General features: G+C 37.3%; 1 protein-coding gene across 3 annotated transcripts in view; it reads right to left on the bottom strand.

Annotated features, from left to right (window-relative positions):
- Positions 1–21243, bottom strand: part of ABHD12 (abhydrolase domain containing 12, lysophospholipase) — a 39497-nt gene that overhangs the window by 5102 nt on the left and 13152 nt on the right. For 2 of the 3 annotated variants that reach the window (XR_009152927.1, XM_058165030.1), the window contains exons 2-11: positions 20434–20558; positions 18623–18728; positions 14314–14433; positions 12755–12785; positions 12289–12334; positions 10065–10194; positions 8330–8367; positions 7401–7480; positions 4379–4461; positions 1390–1468 (exon numbers count right to left, since the gene is read on the bottom strand). Coding sequence is in view for 2 of the 3 variants with exons in the window: in XM_058165030.1 (XP_058021013.1) it covers positions 1390–1468; positions 4379–4461; positions 7401–7480; positions 8330–8367; positions 10065–10194; positions 12289–12334; positions 12755–12785; positions 14314–14433; positions 18623–18728; positions 20434–20558 (838 nt within the window). In the remaining variant the exon portion in view is untranslated. The remainder of the gene's footprint in view (positions 1–1389; positions 1469–4378; positions 4462–7400; positions 7481–8329; positions 8368–10064; positions 10195–12288; positions 12335–12754; positions 12786–14313; positions 14434–18622; positions 18729–20433; positions 20559–21243) is intronic. The other variant, XM_058165032.1, reaches the window with a different exon arrangement.

Genomic DNA, 21243 nt, shown 5'->3' on the forward strand with positions numbered 1-21243 from the left:
CCATCAGGACTTACCTCAGGAGCACCGGCTTCCCTGGCTCAGCTCCAGGAGCCAGAAGCAGGCCAGGTGGAAGAGATAACGAGGCCTCCGTCCCCTGACTCTTTCCACCCCCCAGGCCACGCCTGCAGACCCAGCTGACGGCAATCAGGCTTGGTTGAACCCTAGGTTTCGTAGGCAGGAGAGGAGGGAACAACAGAAGCAAGGGTGGGGCAGGCCTAGGAAGTGCTGAGTCATGGAGCCACACCCCACAGGATATAAAAGGCAGCAAGAGCTGCTGTGTCTCTTTGTAACAGGTAAATCCACTAATTGAGCTGACGTTTGTTCCTGGGTAACTCACCAGCATCGTGGAAGATAACGGAGGTTCTTGGCAGACGCTGGCTATTCTGCTGCCAGAGCTGATAGTGCCGACTAATTAAGCCATCACTCGGATGGAGGCGAGGGAGAACAGAACAGCCTGCCCTACCCCTGCTTCTGTTGTTCCCGCCTCTCCTGCCTACGAAACCTAAGGTCCAGCCAGGCCTGATTGCCATCAGCTGGGTCTGGAGGCATGGCCTAGGGGGGGAAAGAGTCAGGGGACGGAGGTCTCATTATCTCTTCCACCTGGCCTGCCTCTGGCTCCTGGAGCTGAGCCAGGGAAGCTAGTGCTCCCGAGGTAAGTCCTGACGGCCCTTCCCCCTCACTTTCCAAGTCACTTTCTGGCAGGAGGCCTGGCTCGGGGGGCGCAGACACAACAGTATTTCACATTCTTCTCTGACAACCCCTCAGTGGAAGACACTATACAAGAGGTTGTCTGGGCTATCAAACTCGCATCATCACGACAGTGTCATGTGATATATCAGGACTTTCCACCCCCCTTCATTAAACCGGGTGGAGGCATGGCCAGCACGTGACGCATCCGGCCCACGAGTTTGACAGCCCTGTGCTATATACCATTTCAATCTCAGCAACTTTAAAGGCTATCATGCAGAGATGGAAAGAATAATAGAGAAAAATTGCTTTGGGATTGTACAATGACAGACAAGGCTGCAGCTTTGGATCTCAGAATAAGAAGGAGCAGAAGGATTATCAAGGAGGAATACACAGATCTGGTTCTTACTTTTCTAATTCATCTATGATAACTGATACTTGAACACACATTTTAGAAACAGTTTCCTTGACAATATAAAAGGCAAGTAAGACAGAGTTAAGTTATTTTTCTCCAACAACACTCTCTGAAAATGCATTTCTTCCAATAGCAGCAGTCAAAGTTTGATGTATTATCAGTGATTAGCCCCACAGAAATTAAACTGCAATCATTCAAGCCCTGTTACTATTCTAGCTCTTTCAGGATATTTATAAATATTTATAAATTTATGGCAGGGGCAAGAGTTAAAAAAAAGGAACCAGTACCTTTTTTCCAAGATGAAATGGAACCACAGGATCATCTTCAGCATGAAGGACAAGCAGAGAGCATGAAATGTGCTTCACACTGTAAAGAAACCACACACCAAACAATCAATCAGGTACATTTTAAACATGAGAACAAAATATGAATACCGTATTTTTCAGCATGTAAGACGCATTAGAGTATAAGATGCACCTTAATTTTTTTTGGGGGGGGGGGGACAAGAAAAAAAGAATTTTGCCTCTGCCTATCAGGATCAGCCATGTCCAGATTTCCACTTGATTTTGATAATGAGCAGCACAGTTATTTGTTTAAAACAAACCCTATAACTCTACATGCATTTAACTGGAATGAGTGGGGTGGGGGATGATTTTCTTTTCTTTTTTTTAGAATTTAAGTTTTATTAATTAGGCAGTACAGTGATAAATTACAAATATATCTTAGCATTGCAAATCTCTTTAGTCCATTATCCATTGTCAGGTCAGAATCCTAAAGTCAAATCCATATTATGAAACAAAGTGCCTAGCTAAATGCAACCTCAGCACACAAACAATGTATTTGAAGCTGTAGATGTTGTTGCATGATAATCTTTTGCCTTTACAGTGGCCACATAGCTCTTGCCGATGGGGTCTCTTGAGGTCAATGTGCCTTTTTTTCGGGGGATAGCTGACGTGAGACAGAAGTGCCTTTAGCTGCGCTCGCTTGCAAGTGTCCAAATAATCCGGTAAAGACACCGGAGGAGTCACGGAGGGGGCCGTGAGCACCCCTTGGTATGGATTAGAGATGCCACTGCACTTGCTTTGCTTCCAGCTTGGCTGCTTCTGCTTCGGCGGTAGCCACGAGGCCACATTGTAGCTTGGGGTAAAGCTGATCTGATAAATGCTTTGCCGCCACCACCTAAGCCTTTTCTATGGCCAGGAGCCGAGCCAAGCCAAGCCGAGTGGGAGCCGTGAAATGTCCCTCCTTTCCAGCCACCGCTGCACATTGGCCCGATTCCAGAAGGCAAATTTCAGAAACGCATTTCAGACGGCGGCCAGTTCCCCTGCAATGGGCAGTGGGGAACCGGGAACCCTTTTTTTTTTTTGTTTACATTTATATCCCGCCCTTCTCCGAAGACTCAGGGCGGCTTACAGTGTGTAAGGCAATAGTCTCATTCTATTTGTATATTTACAAAGTCAACTTATTGCCCCCCCAACAATCTGGGTCCTCATTTTACCTACCTTATAAAGGATGGAAGGCTGAGTCAACCTTGGACCTGGTGGGGCTTGAACCTGCAGTAATTACAGGCAGCTGGTTTTAATAACAGGCTTGAGCCACCACGGCCCTTTTGGATTCGAGGAGGGGATCACAGCGCTGCCGCCTGGAAGTGCTCCTTGGGAAAGAGGTGAGTCTGCTGAGAAGGAGGAGGGTGCGCGGCTCTGCAATGTGCAATGGGAAGGAGCACTTTCTAGGCGGCAGCGCTGCGATCCCCTCCTCGAATCCAAAGAGTCCCCAGTCCCCTGCTCCCCTTTGCAGGGGAACTGCCCGCCACCTGAAACGCGGCTCTGAAATTTGCCTTTGGGAACCGGGAACCCTTTTTTTGTTTACATTTATATCCCGCCCTTCTCCGAAGACTCAGGGCGGCTTACAGTGTGTAAGGCAATAGTCTCATTCTATTTGTATATTTACAAAGTCAACTTATTGCCCCCCCAACAATCTGGGTCCTCATTTTACCTACCTTATAAAGGATGGAAGGCTGAGTCAACCTTGGACCTGGTGGGGCTTGAACCTGCAGTAATTACAGGCAGCTGGTTTTAATAACAGGCTTGAGCCACCACGGCCCTTTTGGATTCGAGGAGGGGACCACAGCGCTGCCGCCTGGAAGTGCTCCTTGGGAAAGAGGTGAGTCTGCTGAGAAGGAGGAGGGTGCGCGGCTCTGCAATGTGCAATGGGAAGGAGCACTTTCTAGGCGGCAGCGCTGCGATCCCCTCCTCGAATCCAAAAGAGTTCCCAGTTCCCTGCTGCCCATTGCAGGGGAACTGGCCGCCACCTGAAACGCGGCTCTGAAATTTGCCTTTGGGAACCGGGCCAATGCGCAGCGGTGGGAGGGACATTTCACGACTCCCGCTCGGCTCGGCTCGGCTCGGCTCCTGGGCATAGAGAGGGCTTAGGTGGTGGCTGCAGCAGTGGCTCCTCACGTTGATGGGAAGCAAAGTCATCGCAACCATTGCCTGGCCTGAGCTGCCTGCTGAGCGGCCAGAGGGGTGACCGGCCGCCTACTGTGGGGCCCGCCTTCTTCACTGAAGCCACCGGGCAGATTACCCCACACACACAAAGGGTCCTAAAGAGGTTTGTTCGTCTTCAGGACAGGCTGTGCCCCGGCCCAGATCCCCACCGCCTGGAACTGCCGGAAAATGTTCAATAGGTGGGGGCTGGCAGGTGGGCAGAGCTACATTCGGCATATAAAACGCACCCAGATTTTCACCCTCTTTTTGGGGGTAAAAAGGTGCGTCTTATATGCCGAAAAATATGGTACCTATGACTTTGTTCAAGGCTTGAAAGTTCAGAATCGTAGAATTTTATGCTTCTGCACATTATTTTATTTCACTTTTTTGAGGATTTGAAAAAATAAGTAGTTTCGCAAGTCTCCATGCAGATTATTTGCATTTGTGCAATTACATTCATGAAAAAATAGTTAAAATAAAATATGCTGCAATTAAAAATGAAATAGCATCAAAGAATACAAATCTTAATTTTCCAAAGAAACAACTATCCAAAAGGCTGTATCTCTGCTAGATAGAATGTTTTTTTTTTGTTACAATGAACTGCTGGCTTTTTCTGAAAAATGTACATTTTCCTGAGGCCAAAGTAGCTGACCTGGAAAAGCAGAGATGGGTTCATCCATGGCACAATAATTCTGTGTCAACCTTTCTGAATAATTTTTTTTTCCTGTCACTGAAAACCTCAACCAGCAAGTGGTGGAGGAGGAAGTAAATAGATATTTTATTTACTTACTTCTCATCATTGGCAAACTTTATTCCACTTGATGTGATAGGGTCAAGGAAAAACCAGTCAAATCCTGGGAAATATCTATATATCTGGAAAAAGTTTGCAAGATGTCACAGGCAAATCTTCTATTTATGGTACAGGCATACAGGAGTATAAGAAGTGTAATTTTAAGAATTCATAAACACAACATTGTTCTGGTCACACATTTTTATATCCCAGTTTCACCATAGGTAATCATTACTCATTGGCCCTAAATTGGGACCAGAATTTCTGCTGCTAAGTGAAAAAGTTATTAGATAAAACATTATATGACTGTACCACTTAAGCTATGGTAGTCCTAATAATCGGCAGTCATTACTTGAGGCCTCATGCTTCTCCTGTCTCACTGCCTCCTCTGTGCTCTGGCCCAGCAAGCCTGCCCAGCCATGCTCACCTCAGCTTCTAATTCCTGCCATCTCAGTCTTTTTGTCTGCCCAGGACTCCACCAGCACCACCATACCCTAGCTAACTTCTGCCATCTTCTTTCTCCTGCTACCGACAAGGTATGACCAGCTGCGAGGTGTCACAGTAGCCTTGCAAGGAAGAAGATGGCGAAGGTCACTTGGGGGAGGAGGAGGTTGCAGGGGTAGCAGAGTGCAGGACAGAGGAGTGCAAGGAGGAGTGTAAAGTGGTGAGGGCAGCAGGGACAGTGGAGTGCAAGGCAGCCAATAAGGCAGACAGGAGAAATAGGGAAGTGGTGGGGAGGAGTTGAAGCACCTGCTACAGTCATAAATGTGGTGGCTTGCCAAGTGCCTAAATTTTGATCACGAGGGTGTTGCAATGATTGCAACATTGATGACTGGTCATAAGTACTATTCATTCAGTGCTCTTGTAAATATGAACAGTCACTGAACAAATGGTTATTAAGTAAGGATTATCTGTACCACAGTACACTCTATATAGGTTCACTTTGCAAAGTGCCTGGAAGCTAAATTGGTAAAATATGGCTATTAGTTCGCTAACTAATGCTATTGGTAACTAAGGCATAACAATGAGTTCACTTGATAGCCATGCTTAATTCTTTCAACTGACAATTTAATTTAATGGGGTGCTAATATATTGACTAAAGGATTTAGGGCCTGATAATGTGATGGGGCCATCTCTCCCATTATAAACCTGTACGGATATTTTAAGATCTACAGGACAGTTCCTTCTGAAGATACTCACACTTGCTGAGGCTTATCTATTAGGCTCAATTGATTCTTTACATTTGGACCCTATTCTTCCACCTTTAGAAAAATGGTTAAGGTGTATTCCTTTAGCAACAACTTGGCACATAAACTGAATTATAGTAATATCAAAACAAAAAAGCATAATAATGAATCTTATTGATGGATACTTGGTGTTCTTTAAGCTTAGTTGTTTTCTTGCAGATTTTTCATTACCCAATTAGGTAACATTATCATGCAATGTATCTTACTGAGAATATAGTATATATGTAAGCATATAGCTGCCCTTTCAAATAATTCAGGACAGTATATAATTTTTAAAAAGTACAAAAATGTCATATGAAATATAAGTATTTTTATGAAAGTATTTTCAAAAGCCTGTATCAAAATTTTGATTTTATGTTATTTCATTAGACAGGCCCACATTTCTTGAGATTTCTTAGCCTTATGGGAGGGGCAGGAATTCTTATCCTATTTTTTGTGCTTGTGTAGCAAGTGGTAGGACTAAGCTGACCTTGGCAAGGTGAAGCTTATTTACAACTTGGGCATAAACATCCAAGAAATATCAGGGCTGTAGGCTTGACTGGGACATTTAAAAAACCCCACACACATTCTGGAGCAGGGATCCCCAACCTTGGCAACTTTAAGCCTGGTGGACTTCAACTCCCAGAATTCCCCAGCCAGCAAGTCCTCCAAGCTTAAAGTTGCTAAGGTTGGAGACCCCTGTTCTGGAGGATGGTAATGGCAAACCACTTCCATAGTACTACTAAGAAAACTAAATGGACGGAGTTAAACTGGATTTGAAGATGATTTTATTCTCTTGTAGCAGTGAAGGAAGAATTTCTTGGGATCATATTGGGTACCTTCAGTGCAACAGGAGGAGGAAAGATTACAAGTCTTTCTTCTAAGGTTAAGATTAAATACATTATCTTTATTGGGGGGTTCATTGTTTCTAATGTGCCTTTCGAGAGAAAAAAAAGCTATGCTTTTTGAAAACCGACCAATGTGATAAGAAGAGGCAGCTTTTTCTTCCATGCTTTAGTTCTACTCTGTCTGATCAGTCTATACTTCCACAGTACTCCTTTATCACACTTACATTAGCACAGAGCAGTAATTCATTATAAATGGAAAAAGAACTTTAAGCAGAAACATGTAGTTCCTCCAACTAAGTCCAGAGGCAGAACTTAATGATTACATCACACAGGGTTTTTAAATAGCACCAGTTATTCCAAGGATGTTAGCATTGATCTTGGCAGCATCTCTATTTTCAGCAGAGTCCTCCTTACAAGGTGCATTTCAGTTTCTGGTGACCTACGAGTTTAGGGGTTCATTAGGACTAACATTAGGAGGTTAGCTAATGTTTCAAAGTCTGTTCAAAATACAAAGTAACACTCACTTATAAGTTCCAGTATATACATACAGAATGTATCTATAATTCCTTCAATACATGTTCCTTCTGACTATGAATTTGAAAAATGTAGAAATATCGAAGCATATCTCCAGAGTGTTAATGCTTATCATATATTCTTACTCTCCTTTCCAAATGACTTCATTCCAAAGAAGCCCAATTACCTGGAACTATACTATCAGAAATCTCACACAGATTTTTTTTCCTGAATATACCCACTTCGTACATGGAACTATTTCAATCTTTCTGGGCTGGAAAAGCAAATGGCAGAGGAAACAATACTTTGCACATATAGGGGAAAATGAAACAAAAAATCTTGATATATGTTCCTTATTGGATATGTGGAAAATTCTCAAGTAAACCTAAAATATGACAATATAATGGGAATTTTAGCATGTAAATCTCTACTTACAACTGAAAAGGGGTGACTTTTTGCTTCTTCACGTATATTTGTAAAAGGTGATTCTAATATCAGGGCATCTGGGGGAGTTTCTGAAAAATAAAAAGCATTGTCCATTTCAGCCAAACTATTGGTGCATCCCTACAAAAATATGCCTTGCATCCACCTTGAAGGGCATCTGAGTAGTGCAGAGAAATGCAAATCCAGAGATGGAACTATACATAGAGACATGATTGCAAAAATACTTTCCAGCGTCCAAAAATTTGCCGTTATTTTCCATTTCTGAATGGATGAAGCAGTATGTATTATTACATTATTTTTAAAGCCATTTGGACAAACTACCAAGGCAGTTATCTGAAATGAATAAGCTCTGACTTAAAAAGAGTTCAGGAGAGTGTGATATTGTGAACTTTGATAGCATTAAAAACCTCTAAAATAAAATATCATAGGCTGAACAACTGGACTTATCTTTTGAACCTACAAATGTAGTTATGTTAACTTCTCTATCAGAATTGAAAAGTGTTAGGCAACATCCATCCACCACAGAAGAGCTGAGTAAAGAGGCTTTTTGCAGCTGCTAAAAACTGGAAGCAAGTACAGCCTCCATAGAACTTTGAACATTATCAAATTACATATGAGAGAAGAAAACTATAAAATGTATAACAAGAAAATAACTATGCTCGTTAATCAAATTTAAATAAAACATTCATTTTTCCAGCCTTCTTTTCAATTGGTTCTGCCATGCCTATCAACAGTCAAGTGTGAAACTTGGCCTGCAAAAACTGCACACCATCATGGAGTTATTATCTCACTCTGGTATTGTAATAAAAGGCAGTTTTACTGCTAAAAACTGACTTGTTTAAACTCTTCTCAAAGGCAAGAGAAAATATGGAGGATATCAAATGCTCTTTGATAACATCATGTTGGAAAAGCCATCTTACCTCTTTCACAAAGACGTCTTACTAGATTGGTTGCAACTCTAGAAGCAAAACAGAGTTAAGGGTTGATTACAGAGAGCTCTCACATAGTTCTCTTCTTAAACCTTTACAACTCTACCCAATTGATCTTATCTCCTACTCTGAAAAACGTGTCATAAAACATTAAGGTTTGATACATCACTTGACCATAAGAAAGCAGCAATGTGTAAAATTCCAGAAGCACATACTGAAATAGACCCTTGTCTGGGGGGATGGAATTGTGAAACTTTTAATATGAGGCCATGACATAAATAACAGCTCTATCTCTCTAATCTAAATTAAAGAAAGTATAAAGAGCATCCATAGATTGTTAATAAAACAATTCATTAGATCATTTTCATACATTGCTTCAGTAGAAATTAAAGTAGTAAACAGTAAACTATTGCTCAACATTTGTACTGCAAAATTAATCAAATAATGTATAAGCTCAAATCTAAGGTGCCTGAATGATATTTATCTTTTATTTTCGATCTAAAGAAGCATTTGTATATATCTAAATGCTTATGACCTCCTCTTATCTTAAAACTAAAATGCTTTGGATTCTAAGTTCTTCTTAGTGGACCCATACTGAATAAGGGATATTTATATTGTAAAAGTAGTTTTGATAAATTCCCAACTCTGTTTTGCAACCCCACCCTACTTCTTTCAAAAATTTTGGGATTCCACTAATAGAGAGGAAAGGGGAGGAGAGAGAGGGGAAAGGAGAGGGGAGGGGAGAAGAGGGGAGGGGAGCGGGAGGGGGGAGAGGAGAGGAGAGGAGAGGAGAGGAGAGGAGAGGAGAGGAGAGGAGAGAAGAGAAGAGAAGACTCCTTGACTTGTCTTTTTGTGAATGGAAGGGTCCTTCTATACACTGAAAGGCAACTTAAGTCCAACCCCCTGGCCCCCTGGGGGGACAGGGATGGGACACAACACATTTATCATTAAATGACACAAGAGGAAACCACTACATATGGGATATTTAACCTAAAAGAATCTAAATCTTTAAAAAGGGTATTTACTGGTTCCATTTCTTATTTTTATTTTTAATGAGCATAGTTCTATTAGAAGTGACTCTATCTCCTCTTTAAAATGAAAAAAATGCATATTTTTCTATTGAAATTCTGAAAAATTAATTTCCTCCAGCTCCTTTGGCCTCCTTTGACTATTAACAATAACAGTGAAGTTTTGAATTTACCAGTGTCTTTGGCAGCATCTGCACTGAGAATGGAGTTCAAGCATGTGTAATAGAAAAGGAACTACAGAGACAATAGCTACAGCACATGCATGTCTAAGCTCATTAGGAAAAGTTATAGCAATAGCACTTAGCAATAGCACTTAGACTTATATACCGCTTCATGGTGCTTCACAGTGCAGAACTCTCTAAGTGGTTTATAAGCATATTGCTCCCAACAATATGGGTCCTAATTTTCCTAACCTCAGCAGGATGGAAGGCTGAATAAACAAAAGGTTCCTGATATCAGCAAAGATATAGCTTTCATTAATGTCTTTGAAGCAAAGACAATAATGGGAAGATCAATCTATGGAAGTACAAAATATTCCAAAAGTATTCAGTTGACTCTGCCATCATCCACTTTCCTGTGGCAGGAACATTTTGTGTGGAGTCTTGGGGATATTTCTGCCAGCAGAATGTAAACCTTAAATGAAGCCACTATTATTATTCTAAAATTTTGCTTAGATCATCTGGAAAATAAATGTTTACCCAGTGCCCAAGGAATGTCCCCATATATAAACTGGATTGTCTCCACTTCTTGCTTTTATCCAGTCAAATACATGAAGAGCATCATAGGTCATCCCACTTTCTGAGGGAGTGCCTATAGAGTCTCCCCATCCTGAAAGAGATAAAAATAAATATTCCAAGAATCATACTTCAAGCTGCTAATCAAGATATAGGGTTTGGCTTCATGTTCCAATTAAGACCAAAGAGTACAATGAGTCAGGACATTGGAAATGAATAGGTAAATTCTCAATTACCTTTCATTTACTTGGAACAGGCTAAAATGCACAATAAAATAAAATGGAGTTGATATAATGCAGGAACTAAAGTTGTACCAAGCCTATTCAACTGGATTCCAGTATGCCTTGAACTTTTCAAGGAGACTTTTCCCGCTGATCAGTCTGGTTTTGCTAACGGAATTAGGTGGGACAATTTCTTTTACATCATCTCAAAGCTACAGCAAAAACTTTTTGAGATATTTCCCTAATATCTCCAAACAGATTTTAAGGATTCTTGTGGGGGGGGATATATGGGAGGGGGAGTGCCATTACAGGATAAATTTTTTGCATTTAAAAAACTACCATATGAAAACAAACTCAGTTACCTGCCAGCTATGCTGGTTCTAGTTTCATTGGACCTAAAGCATCTTGGAATTCTTAGGATCCCAATTCCTACAATTCTCCCCCCTCAATACACACATACCCAGCTAAGAATACTGAATAGGAATTGCCATCTCAACACATCTAAAAAGTGGGGGGGGGGAGTCACACTAAAAATATGACCTTCAATTGCAGCAAAATTTCTGGGAATATCTTTTCAATCATTTGAGTATGGGAAATGAAACTGACTTACAAGCTGAACTAAAATTTAAAAAAAACTTTATTTTGTGAAAACTGCAAAGCTAATTGAAAGTTCATAATAAAGGGTTTTTTTAATTAATTACTTGTCAAGTAAATTATGCTTCAAATAGACTGTTGTGTCCCTCTATGGCCTGATTCTTCCTGGCAGAAAAAAAATATTCAACATTATCTTGAAGTAGCAAATGTCCTACTTTAGGACTTCGTCAACTTCCGGACCTCCGAACCTTCCGCCGTGAGCTTAAAACACATCTATTCATCTGCGCAGGACTGGACTAGATTTTAAATTTATATTGGTTTTAATGGGTTTTATTATTTATATTGTTCTTTTTAACAAATTTGGCTATGTAGAATAAGTTTTTTAATTGTTATTTTATTTTGTATTTATATGTACCTTTTTATCTGCCTGTGAACCACCCTGAGTCCCTAGGGAGATAGGGCGGTATATAAATGTGATAAATAAATAAATAAAAATAAATAAAAACCAGACGCTTCCTATGCTACTTTTTCACATTCAAGCCTACAGATTTTTATAAAATCTAAGATTATCTTCTGTTTTAAAAAATAATGAGGTTCACTTGTTAGCAGATTTAGTACATAAAGCTTTTATCCATATAAAACAACAGGATTTTTATTGTTATTGTTAGCTGATTTAATTTCAGAAAGGTAAGATATACTGCATGAAGAACTTTCATGCATCTCGAAATTGTGGAAATGTATTTATTTATTTATTGACTTTATATTGAATTTATATTGCCGGCTATCCGCTCATGGCGACTCAAGGTGGCTTACAGAATATAAAACCACATTTAAAATAAAAACTAACAAAAAGAATCAAATAAATTAATACAACACAATATAACAAAATTAACCCCCCTCCCAACCCCGCCCCAGCGACAGCAGATCACACGAGCCATTTAATGGGCTCCATCCCACTTTGGATTCCCCAGGCCCGCTGGCAGAACCAGATCTTCAGCACCTTCCGGAAGAGTATTTTGGGAGCAGAACTTTTCTGAGTTCAAAAAGTTGTTTTGGGCTCAGAATTTCCTGTCTCACATTCAAAATAGCAGCTTCAAAATAGGTTATTTTGTGAAGTTTTTCATTTGAAATCCAACATTTTGCACACTCCTGTCTAAAGTAAACAATTTATTTGTAAACATTCTGTAATACATTTATAATTTACAATTTAATTTATAAAAGTGGGGAATTACTGAGTATTAACAGACCATGCACCATAATTAATAAAACACACAAACTCTTGCAAATTATGTGGTTAATGAAATTCAAGAAATAGCCAATAGATTGGTTAAAACAAAACATTTCAGAACAAAAATGTAGTCTAAGAATCTTACCTCTATAATCAAATGTGACTACATGGTAACCAAGAAAACTTAAAACCTGTAAGGGAAGATAAGCAACTCCAAATAAGTTTAAGAAACTTTTAAAATAATAATCACTACATGCTAACAAATCCATTCACTTTGATATGGCAATATACAAGGTTCTCCTTTTTAATGGAGAGTAGGAACTATTCAAGATGCAATCCTTCATTGCGGTGTGGAATGGAACAGATCATAAAAGGTTTACAATATGATTTGATATTATTCAGTAATGCAGTTTTGAGTACCTTCTGCTTGTATTTCTTACTCTTATTTATTTCACCTTATCAGGAAAATCGATGGCATATAAATGAAATAAATAAATGTTTCCCCACATATAAAATATGGAAAACAAATATTGGTACATGTTTCTGTTAATAATATTAAATACTGAATAACAATATTCAGAACATATGAGTAACAACACTGCAATTCCTACCTTGTAAAGTTCCACACGATGATCCCCTCCTCTGTTAAGAAATGTTGGGAAAGTAAAGTTAAAATCAATATAAAACATTGTGTTATGTAATTTTCTAGTGTCAGCATAAAAATGAGCTGGCTTTTAATGAAAAACCTATTTGTTAGTAGTAGTTTAAGAGCCACTGATTTCAATAAACTCTTACTTAAATCTTGACCACTTTTTTTTTTTAATTTGAATTTATATCCCGCCCTTCTTCGAAGACTCAGGGCGGCTTACATTGTGTAAGGCAATAGTCTTACTAGTCTTGCTAGGGGAGAAGCACTGTTAACTGGAATTTACATGCTAACACTATTCATGTCTATTCAGAAGTCAGCCACTTCCTCAGAAATAAAAATCTGAATTGCAGATATTGAGCTAAATTGTGTCCAACTATAAATACAGCGCTTCACTCATATAGCCAAACAAGATTCTTTCTATTCTTGCATTTGGAATGGCCTTCACAGTCCCTAGACTTCAGATCCAGAATACTGAAAATCTGTAAGTTGATCTCAGATATATAAAACATGTACTATACAGAGACCAAAGAATATTTCTGAGCTAGAAGAGCTCTGCAAGGAAGTAGTTTTTTTAAAAGCAAAAATAGAAGGCCTTTTAGCTGGCTATAAGAAACTTAAAAGCTATTACTTATGCCAAAGGAGATGTTACTAAGAAGAGTGAAGAGTGAATATAGTTTCTGCATTTATTATATTGAACGTTTCCTTATTTGGAATCTGTAAACAACTGCACAATAAATATCCATTCAAATTTGTGGAACAATGCACAGTAGTATTGAGATCCAAAACATTCATCATGTTAGTCATAAATGCAAGCAAATCTATTAGGCCGTTGTCCCTTGTCCTAACAGAACCCAAGTCGGAAAGGTAGATTAAAATTTGTTTATATACACAAGTAAGGAAAGGTGCCTTACTCAAGAGAGGAGAGGACAAGTTTACAAAGGCAGAAAATCACTTTATATAATACAGTTCAAACATATTGAGTTTGGAATGAATTTTTTCATTTGACGCATCTCTGATACAGCACACATGCTCGTAACTAATATGTAGCATGTAACATTCCATAGCATCCCATAATATTCTTAGTATGATCTTGTTAATGCTCATCTTCACATTCAGGAGATGTTTTTCTCAAATTTTGAGTTTCAAGGTAACTAAATTTCATATCAGTGCCTTGCAAAGGTTTAAACTTATCTCTTATCAGGTTGTACATAGCTTTCTTTGTTCTTCCAAGAATTAGAAACATTAATCAAAGAAACTACTAGTTACTGAAAACATTAATCAAAGAAGCCTGCTCTGCCGCTGCCATCAACCACGTTGTCTAATCTTGGGATACAATACCATGGAATCAGATCTGATGAAAAGACAGTAAGAGAAATGTATTTAAAAATCAACTACAGTAAACAAAACATGGCTTCAGCATGGACATTCCAAACTTCCTGCGTACTTGCCCTGTTTAATGAAGAATGAGCCTTGAATAGATTTAAATTATGGGCATTATTTTTATTTTTCTGTTTTGCTTACCTAGTCCCTGCATTTCCATGCAAATAAAGGATTACAGGGTTATTGGAACCCAAAATATCCTCGTACCACAGTTGGTCCTTCCCTTTCGCATCTTTCCATAAAAATGTAGGAACTGTGTGCCTAAAAGAAATGGTAACAAGAATTTCATTGTTTCCTTGCATATTTTCATTCTATCTTAGTAACTTCCCTGTTTCAGAAGCCTACAAATGTGCAATAAGTTATATACAAAACTTAGAATTAGTATACAAACCATTAACAACTGGTTGTGTGCTGAATCTTAAGCAATTCCTTCCAGAATTTCTAGAGTTTTAATACAGCTGTTCTCAACTGATGTTCCCAGCATCCCAGTTAAAAATTAAGAACTTTGGTCTGCAAATTGGTGAAGCATGTTTACCAGATAACACAATACTGCTGGCTTATGTAAGATATTTGGTCAATGACAAATTCAGAGAAGAAATGCTTTTCACATGAAAGTTTAAAACAGATACTGAAGGGAAAACAATTTTTGAAGAAGAGTTATTTCAATAAGAATGCTCTCTCTTGACAATATCATAGCTTCCATGACAGGTACACAGAAAATATACTGCATTTTTTAAACATGCTGTACTAGAAGTTTTTACTGTATAATTCACCACCAACATTTGATTTCAAAAAGTTTGGAAGGACTGGATATTCTGGCCTGGACAGTGGATCCATTTGCAATGGATACTGCTGACATTGACATTACATTGCAAGAAGTGCTCATCAAACTACAGAGCAATATAGAAGTTGAAAATGAAAGCCAGTTAACTGCATATAGTTAAATGCACGTCAAGATTGTCTGTTTCAGCAGCCTTACAATGGCAGTGATTTAAATACTTATCCATGATCTACCACATATATTTTAATTTTACACTAAACTTAATTAGCTGTGACCAAAGCTGCTGTCTATGCATATTGCTGATATATGAATATTTGAAAGTAAATAGGATGCATATACAGTACATTAGAAACCTATTTAGTTTACACTAGCATAACTAATTCAGTTTTCTTTTGGAAAAAGAGTGCAAGCAATCTAACAAAGAAGGGTGAAAACAATCCTCAGCAAACTTCTCCTTCCTTCCCTGCCATACTTGGGAAAAAGATGACTGATATTCTATATTTTTTACCCTATTTAATTATATTAATTAATATAAAGTATGGCTTTTAAAATCAAAATTATGGTTCAGAATAAGTTAAGTGTGTAGCTAATAGCACAGATACATGAAGATGAATGCCATAGATTTAGCAAGGAAGCAGCAGTTCAATACAAATTTGAAAATAACCCTTGAAATTAAAGAATTTGGAGATACTGCTTTATATTTTATTTCCAGTCCCTGTTTTCAGCTCATTGGGAGAATCAATTGTTCTACAACTATGAAAATCGCTTTCATATAGGTAGATGAAGAGACATGAAGGAGTAAAGGCTGGGAGTCAAATACAGAACAATGCAATCCTGGATATCTGTAAACACTACCTATCATGAGCAGCAGCACTTGAGTCATTTTAGGACAAAGGTATCCCATTCCTATTCTTCAACAATCTTACAATATTCAAAAGACAACGGGGTAGGATTTAGATATAACTGCTGCAGAGAGGATTCTCATGCTGACAATGTGTCTAATAACCGTTATATACAGAAAACTTAGCTTTTGGCTTACTTCTCAAAGGAATTGGTATTCTTTTTATGCTATAAGTACAAGAAGAAAGCCAGAAATTAATGTTTCTGAATAGCTTTTAAACAGGTTACATATCTAAAAGCAAATTATTTGCTACAATTCTTTTATTATCATTTTAACCTTTTTAAAAAGAAATCTTATTAATCCAAAACTCAAAGAGAATTGCTTCTTTGCTGTGCTTTTCCAGTATGAACTGTTGTTAAACAAATCTGATAAGTGGTTAGATACATATAAACAGACTAAAATAGAAACAAGAAGTTTTGAAACTCACTTTACTTCTACTAGTAGAATGCTGAATTAGCATTATGAGTTGCTATTCAATTCTACATCATGCATAGACTTTCAAAAATCTTCTAAGATCATAAAACCAGTGTAGATTAGGTGAAAGGTCACAACAAAATGTTCCCCAACAGCTAGCTCTGAGGAACATAGTACCACAAAACCTGGACTCAATTGAATAAAACCTGAGCATTCATATTTTTAATCTCCTTTTAAAACTCCTCAAATCTTGAATTAGCAACTTCAGTTAACTTTGGGAGTTAAGGTACTTTTTAAAAGGTACTTTTTAAAAAATTCTCAAACGAAGGATCCTGATCTAGTCTGTTAAGAAAGGTAAATACTTTTTCTCCCTATGTACAAAAAATAATTTCATATACCTTTATCATGTCATTCCATCTTCTTACTTATCATTTTTCTAAGATAAAAAGCTGGATACATTTTCCACATATGAGGGCCCCTGGGCATTTTGTTTACTTATATAGAGTGGAGCATCAGTGTGCACTTGCCTATCATTGTTCTTTTAGAATATATTGTTCAAGAGATGTAAAAATTAGATAGAATAGTAACAATCCTACTTTTCCTTTAAATTGCAAGAGCCTTGGCCCATTGCTCATCACAATTATAACTTTATTGTTAGAAAGCACATGATTAATTAATTATGGAAAAGGTTTGGATATTTTATATCACATCATTAACTTTTATTTTATTGTTTGCATTTTATAGTCATATTTAAACAAACTAGTGGTTCTCCTATTGCTTTATTGTCCTTTGACTCATTGATCTGAGCAGTATGAAATTATGACAGTTATTTAGTCAAAAAGTCCAGACTAAATCCCTCAAACATAACAGCTTAAAAAATACTATTGAAAAAGCAAAACTATTTATCCAAACCAGACACCAATATAATTGAAAAAAATGAAATAACTACAGAAGAATAAAACTGCTTTAGAAGAAAAAATGTAAAATGATAAGGGGGTGAAGACAAGAAAAATATAAATATGAATCCAAACAGTTGAAAGAAAAAGTTGAAAAATTAGGCTGGTTGGGGGAACAGAATTGAGTATTCTTCAAAAGGTAGAATTTCATCCTAATTAAGAACACTGTAAGCCACAATGCTTGGTTGCAAGTGCAATTTGCTGAGTCTGTTCTTGCGATCTGTTCTATCTATCTGCTAAGGACCTGCTATCCAGTTTTCATTCTGTTCCTTAATAATCAGTTTCATCTGGCAGAACCTGACATAATTCTGCATCATGCTGCAAAAACATTTGTAAGTCCATCTGATTATCAGAGAGTAAAAACTGGGATTCAAATTATTAATGAAGATATCAAGATATTCAATATATCAATATATCAAGATATTCTACCTTTTAGAATTAACCATCAACAGTAAAGGAACAATTAGTAAAGAAACATGCTGCAAGCTAGCACTATCACATGGCTAAAGCAGCCATGAAAACCTTGGAAAAGATATTCAAATGCCATGATGTGGCTATACCTACAAAAATCACAACTGTGCAAGTCTTATTATTCTCTGATACTCTATAGCAGTAAAAATTGGATTCTGAAATGGTAAAATAGGAAGAGTATTTACACTTTTGAACTTTGGTGTTAGAGAAGACTCTTGAAAATATCAGGAACAGCTAAGACAATGAACAAATGGGTCATCAAATAAATCAACCGAGAAGCTTTTTTCACTTGAAGTACAAATGACCAGGCTCAAATTATCCTATTTTGGAACATTATGAAAAGTCCTAGCTCTCTGGAGAAAGCCCTGATTCTGGGAAAGGTGGAAGGAAAAAGAAATAGAGAACAACCAACAGCAAGGTGGATAAATTAAGTTACAGGGGTGATGAATGAATCATTTGGAAGATCTAAAAGACCATATTAGAGACAGATCATCATGGTGAAAATCTATCTTTGTGGTCAATAAAAGCTGAAAAAACCAGTTGATGGCACATAATCAATCAAAGATCTGGGATACCTTCTACACAAGGAAGACAAAGATGAAACCTGAAAGCTATATCTGCAAATATATCTGCAACTAAGCAATGATTCATGTCATCCTTGGGGTTATGTTTTTCTTCCTTGCTCTTATGCTTTGTTCTCAGAGACTAAAAAAAGTCACATGCTTGAACAATCCCACATGATTTATATTAAAACTATATTATTCTTACATTGAATCTAAAGCATAACCTTCAGCATAATACTGAACACAGTTGCAATGTACATCATATTATTGGATTTTTTTTTCTAAATTCACAAAAAAAGCAAAGCTTTTCTTCTAATTATAAAAGGACATCAATATATAATGAGAGGAATAAAGTATCCCTTACCAAACTCCAATAGTTACATCTTCCTCTGGCTGCAGATAGAAGTTACAGGTATGGTTTAAGCCTTGGTCCTGGGGTCTTTTCAAATCAATGAAATAGGGCACTCTTACTGAAATAGAACGATAACATTCCTTTTATATTTTGTTTACCTGATGATTGAAATAATCAACTTCTGTAATTAAAACCAGCAACCATAAGCTTGCACAATAACACTTCTATGGAATATACATCCCAATGCATAATTAACTTTGCTACAAATTACTAGACATGTTTAAATGTCAGCAAGGAGGGGAGGAGTCTTTAAAATTATTTCCATTAGTCAGAGATACAGAAGAAATTTAAAAAGTCTTCTGGCACCTTAAAAGACTCATAAATGTGTAATGGCTCAGGTCTGCATGAATTGCAATGCATTTCATCAGAGGCATGTAAATATACACAGCCATTTGGGAGGAAATGCATGAACAGTAAATAGAGAGGCAAGGAAGAAACGAATGGTATTTTTAATAGTCATTTCCCTTGGACATCATTGTTCATTATTCCCAAATGTTCTCCCAAAGATAAGTTTGTACAGTATATTCTCAGTTAATGTTAAAAGCCTCCAATTAAGATATTAGACTAGATTTAAATTTATGTACCTTTAAGGTACAATAACACTCTGCTTTTTTTTCTGGCTATTCATCTGGGAAAAGATTAGAAGCTAACCTTCTTTGGTTTGTAATTTGTTTTCCAACTTCTATTGCTATATTCCAAAACATACTTATTAAATCATAATTGTTAACTGTCAATACAGTTTACTGTTTGTCCTAGTTCCAACAGTCAATTATAGATTGTATTTTTAAAACCAATTTAGGAAATCCTAGAATTAAATTTGTAGGGCACAGTTTCAGCTCATTGAGTAATGCTCATTGGTTTCTCTCCCATCTTTGTAAAACATCTGCAATGTCAGCAGCAAATTCTACATAATATGCAGACAGACATGATAATTAGAATACAGTCATACCAAGCACAGCAAGGATATTTTTGAGGAGTGCTGAAAGGAAACAATTGCTTGTTCACTGTCTGGTATTAGAACATTCTCTGCAGATGCCAACACTAACAAAATTGCGAGCAGCAGTATCAAGCCTCTCCTTCATCAGCACTTCACAAAGAAATAATGAAATATAATTAGATACCGACAAACTGAGATCTCACATGCTTTAATCTGAACTGAACTGAACATTGTGATACAAGATTTAATATATGCAGGAACAATTGAAAAAGGTCAAATGTGACTTCAAATTAAGTATCTGTATCAACATTCTAGATTTTCTACCAACAAAAAAATAAAATTATTATAGCCAAGGCAGCTTGATGGCAGCAGTTTCTTTCTTTCTTTCTTTTTTTTATTTGCATTTATATCCCGCCCTTCTCCGAAGACTCAGGGCGGCTTACACTATGTTAGCAACAGTCTTCATCCATTTGTATATTATATACAAAGTCAACTTATTGCCCCCAACAATCTGGGTCCTCATTTTACCTACCTTATAAAGGATGGAAGGCTGAGTCAACCTTGGGCCTGGTGGGACTTGAACCTGCAGTAATTGCAAGCAGCTGCTGTTAATGACAGACTGTCTTAGCAGTCTGAGCCACCAGAGACCCTGGCAAAGAGTTTCCAAGATTCTTGTGGGGTACTGACATTGACTTTTAAGTAGTTAAACAGAAATCAGTCTTTAAAGAAAGGGTGGGCTGACAAGGTACTAATGACCTATTAATCTTGAATTAAAATATTAGCATAGTCAAGATAAAATAAATATTAAATGAAGTATTATTCTTACCAAAATTTAGGAAGACAAGTTTTGCCTGAATAGCTGGACAAATTTTAACTAGAAATGGAATCGCTATGTATATTCCCAACAACCAGATCACTACCTTCCGCAATCGAACCCACATTCCATGTCTCCTGTAAAAAAGGGTAGGAGAGGAAATGTAAGTTCATCTTACTGACAAAATTCCTGTGAATACGTTTTGCTATAGGTTTAATTAAGATAACCATGGTGGATAATAATCACTACCAAAATGTAGGCCACTTATTTGTGGATATAGTCTCAATTATTACATAATCACAGTAATAGCTTCCTGTTTTTAATAAAGGTAGTCTCCTCCAGATCAAGTTCAACTCCCAAACTCATTTATGTAGAATTTTTTTGACAATAATATGGATGTATTTTTCCACTGCATATTTTTAAGATGATTTATAAACTGCTACATTATCATTTATATACTACCAACATTTGACATTCTGCTTTGTAAAGTAACAAGAAGTCCTGTCCCCTGCACTTAGGAAATATTAAAAAATTGCACTTTGACTAATAAGGAGTCCCAAAGGAAGAGACAGAGGAGAAGGACAATAATTAACATCAACACAACATTTACAGCAATTCCCTCAATTTAATGTTTAAAAATCCCTAAAATTAAAATTTTCAAAGTTTTTTTAAACAGATTGAAATAATGTAACAAAAATAGAAGGATCTCTTATCCATATAACATATCTAATAATATACTGTATATTTTCTCTTACCATTATTATGATTAATAATGCTGAAAATGAATATGATAAATTCATATAATTAAAGAGGGCAGGTGTT

This window comes from Ahaetulla prasina, chromosome 1 (genome assembly GCF_028640845.1).
Source record: "Ahaetulla prasina isolate Xishuangbanna chromosome 1, ASM2864084v1, whole genome shotgun sequence".
NCBI classification, from domain to species: domain Eukaryota; kingdom Metazoa; phylum Chordata; class Lepidosauria; order Squamata; family Colubridae; genus Ahaetulla; species Ahaetulla prasina.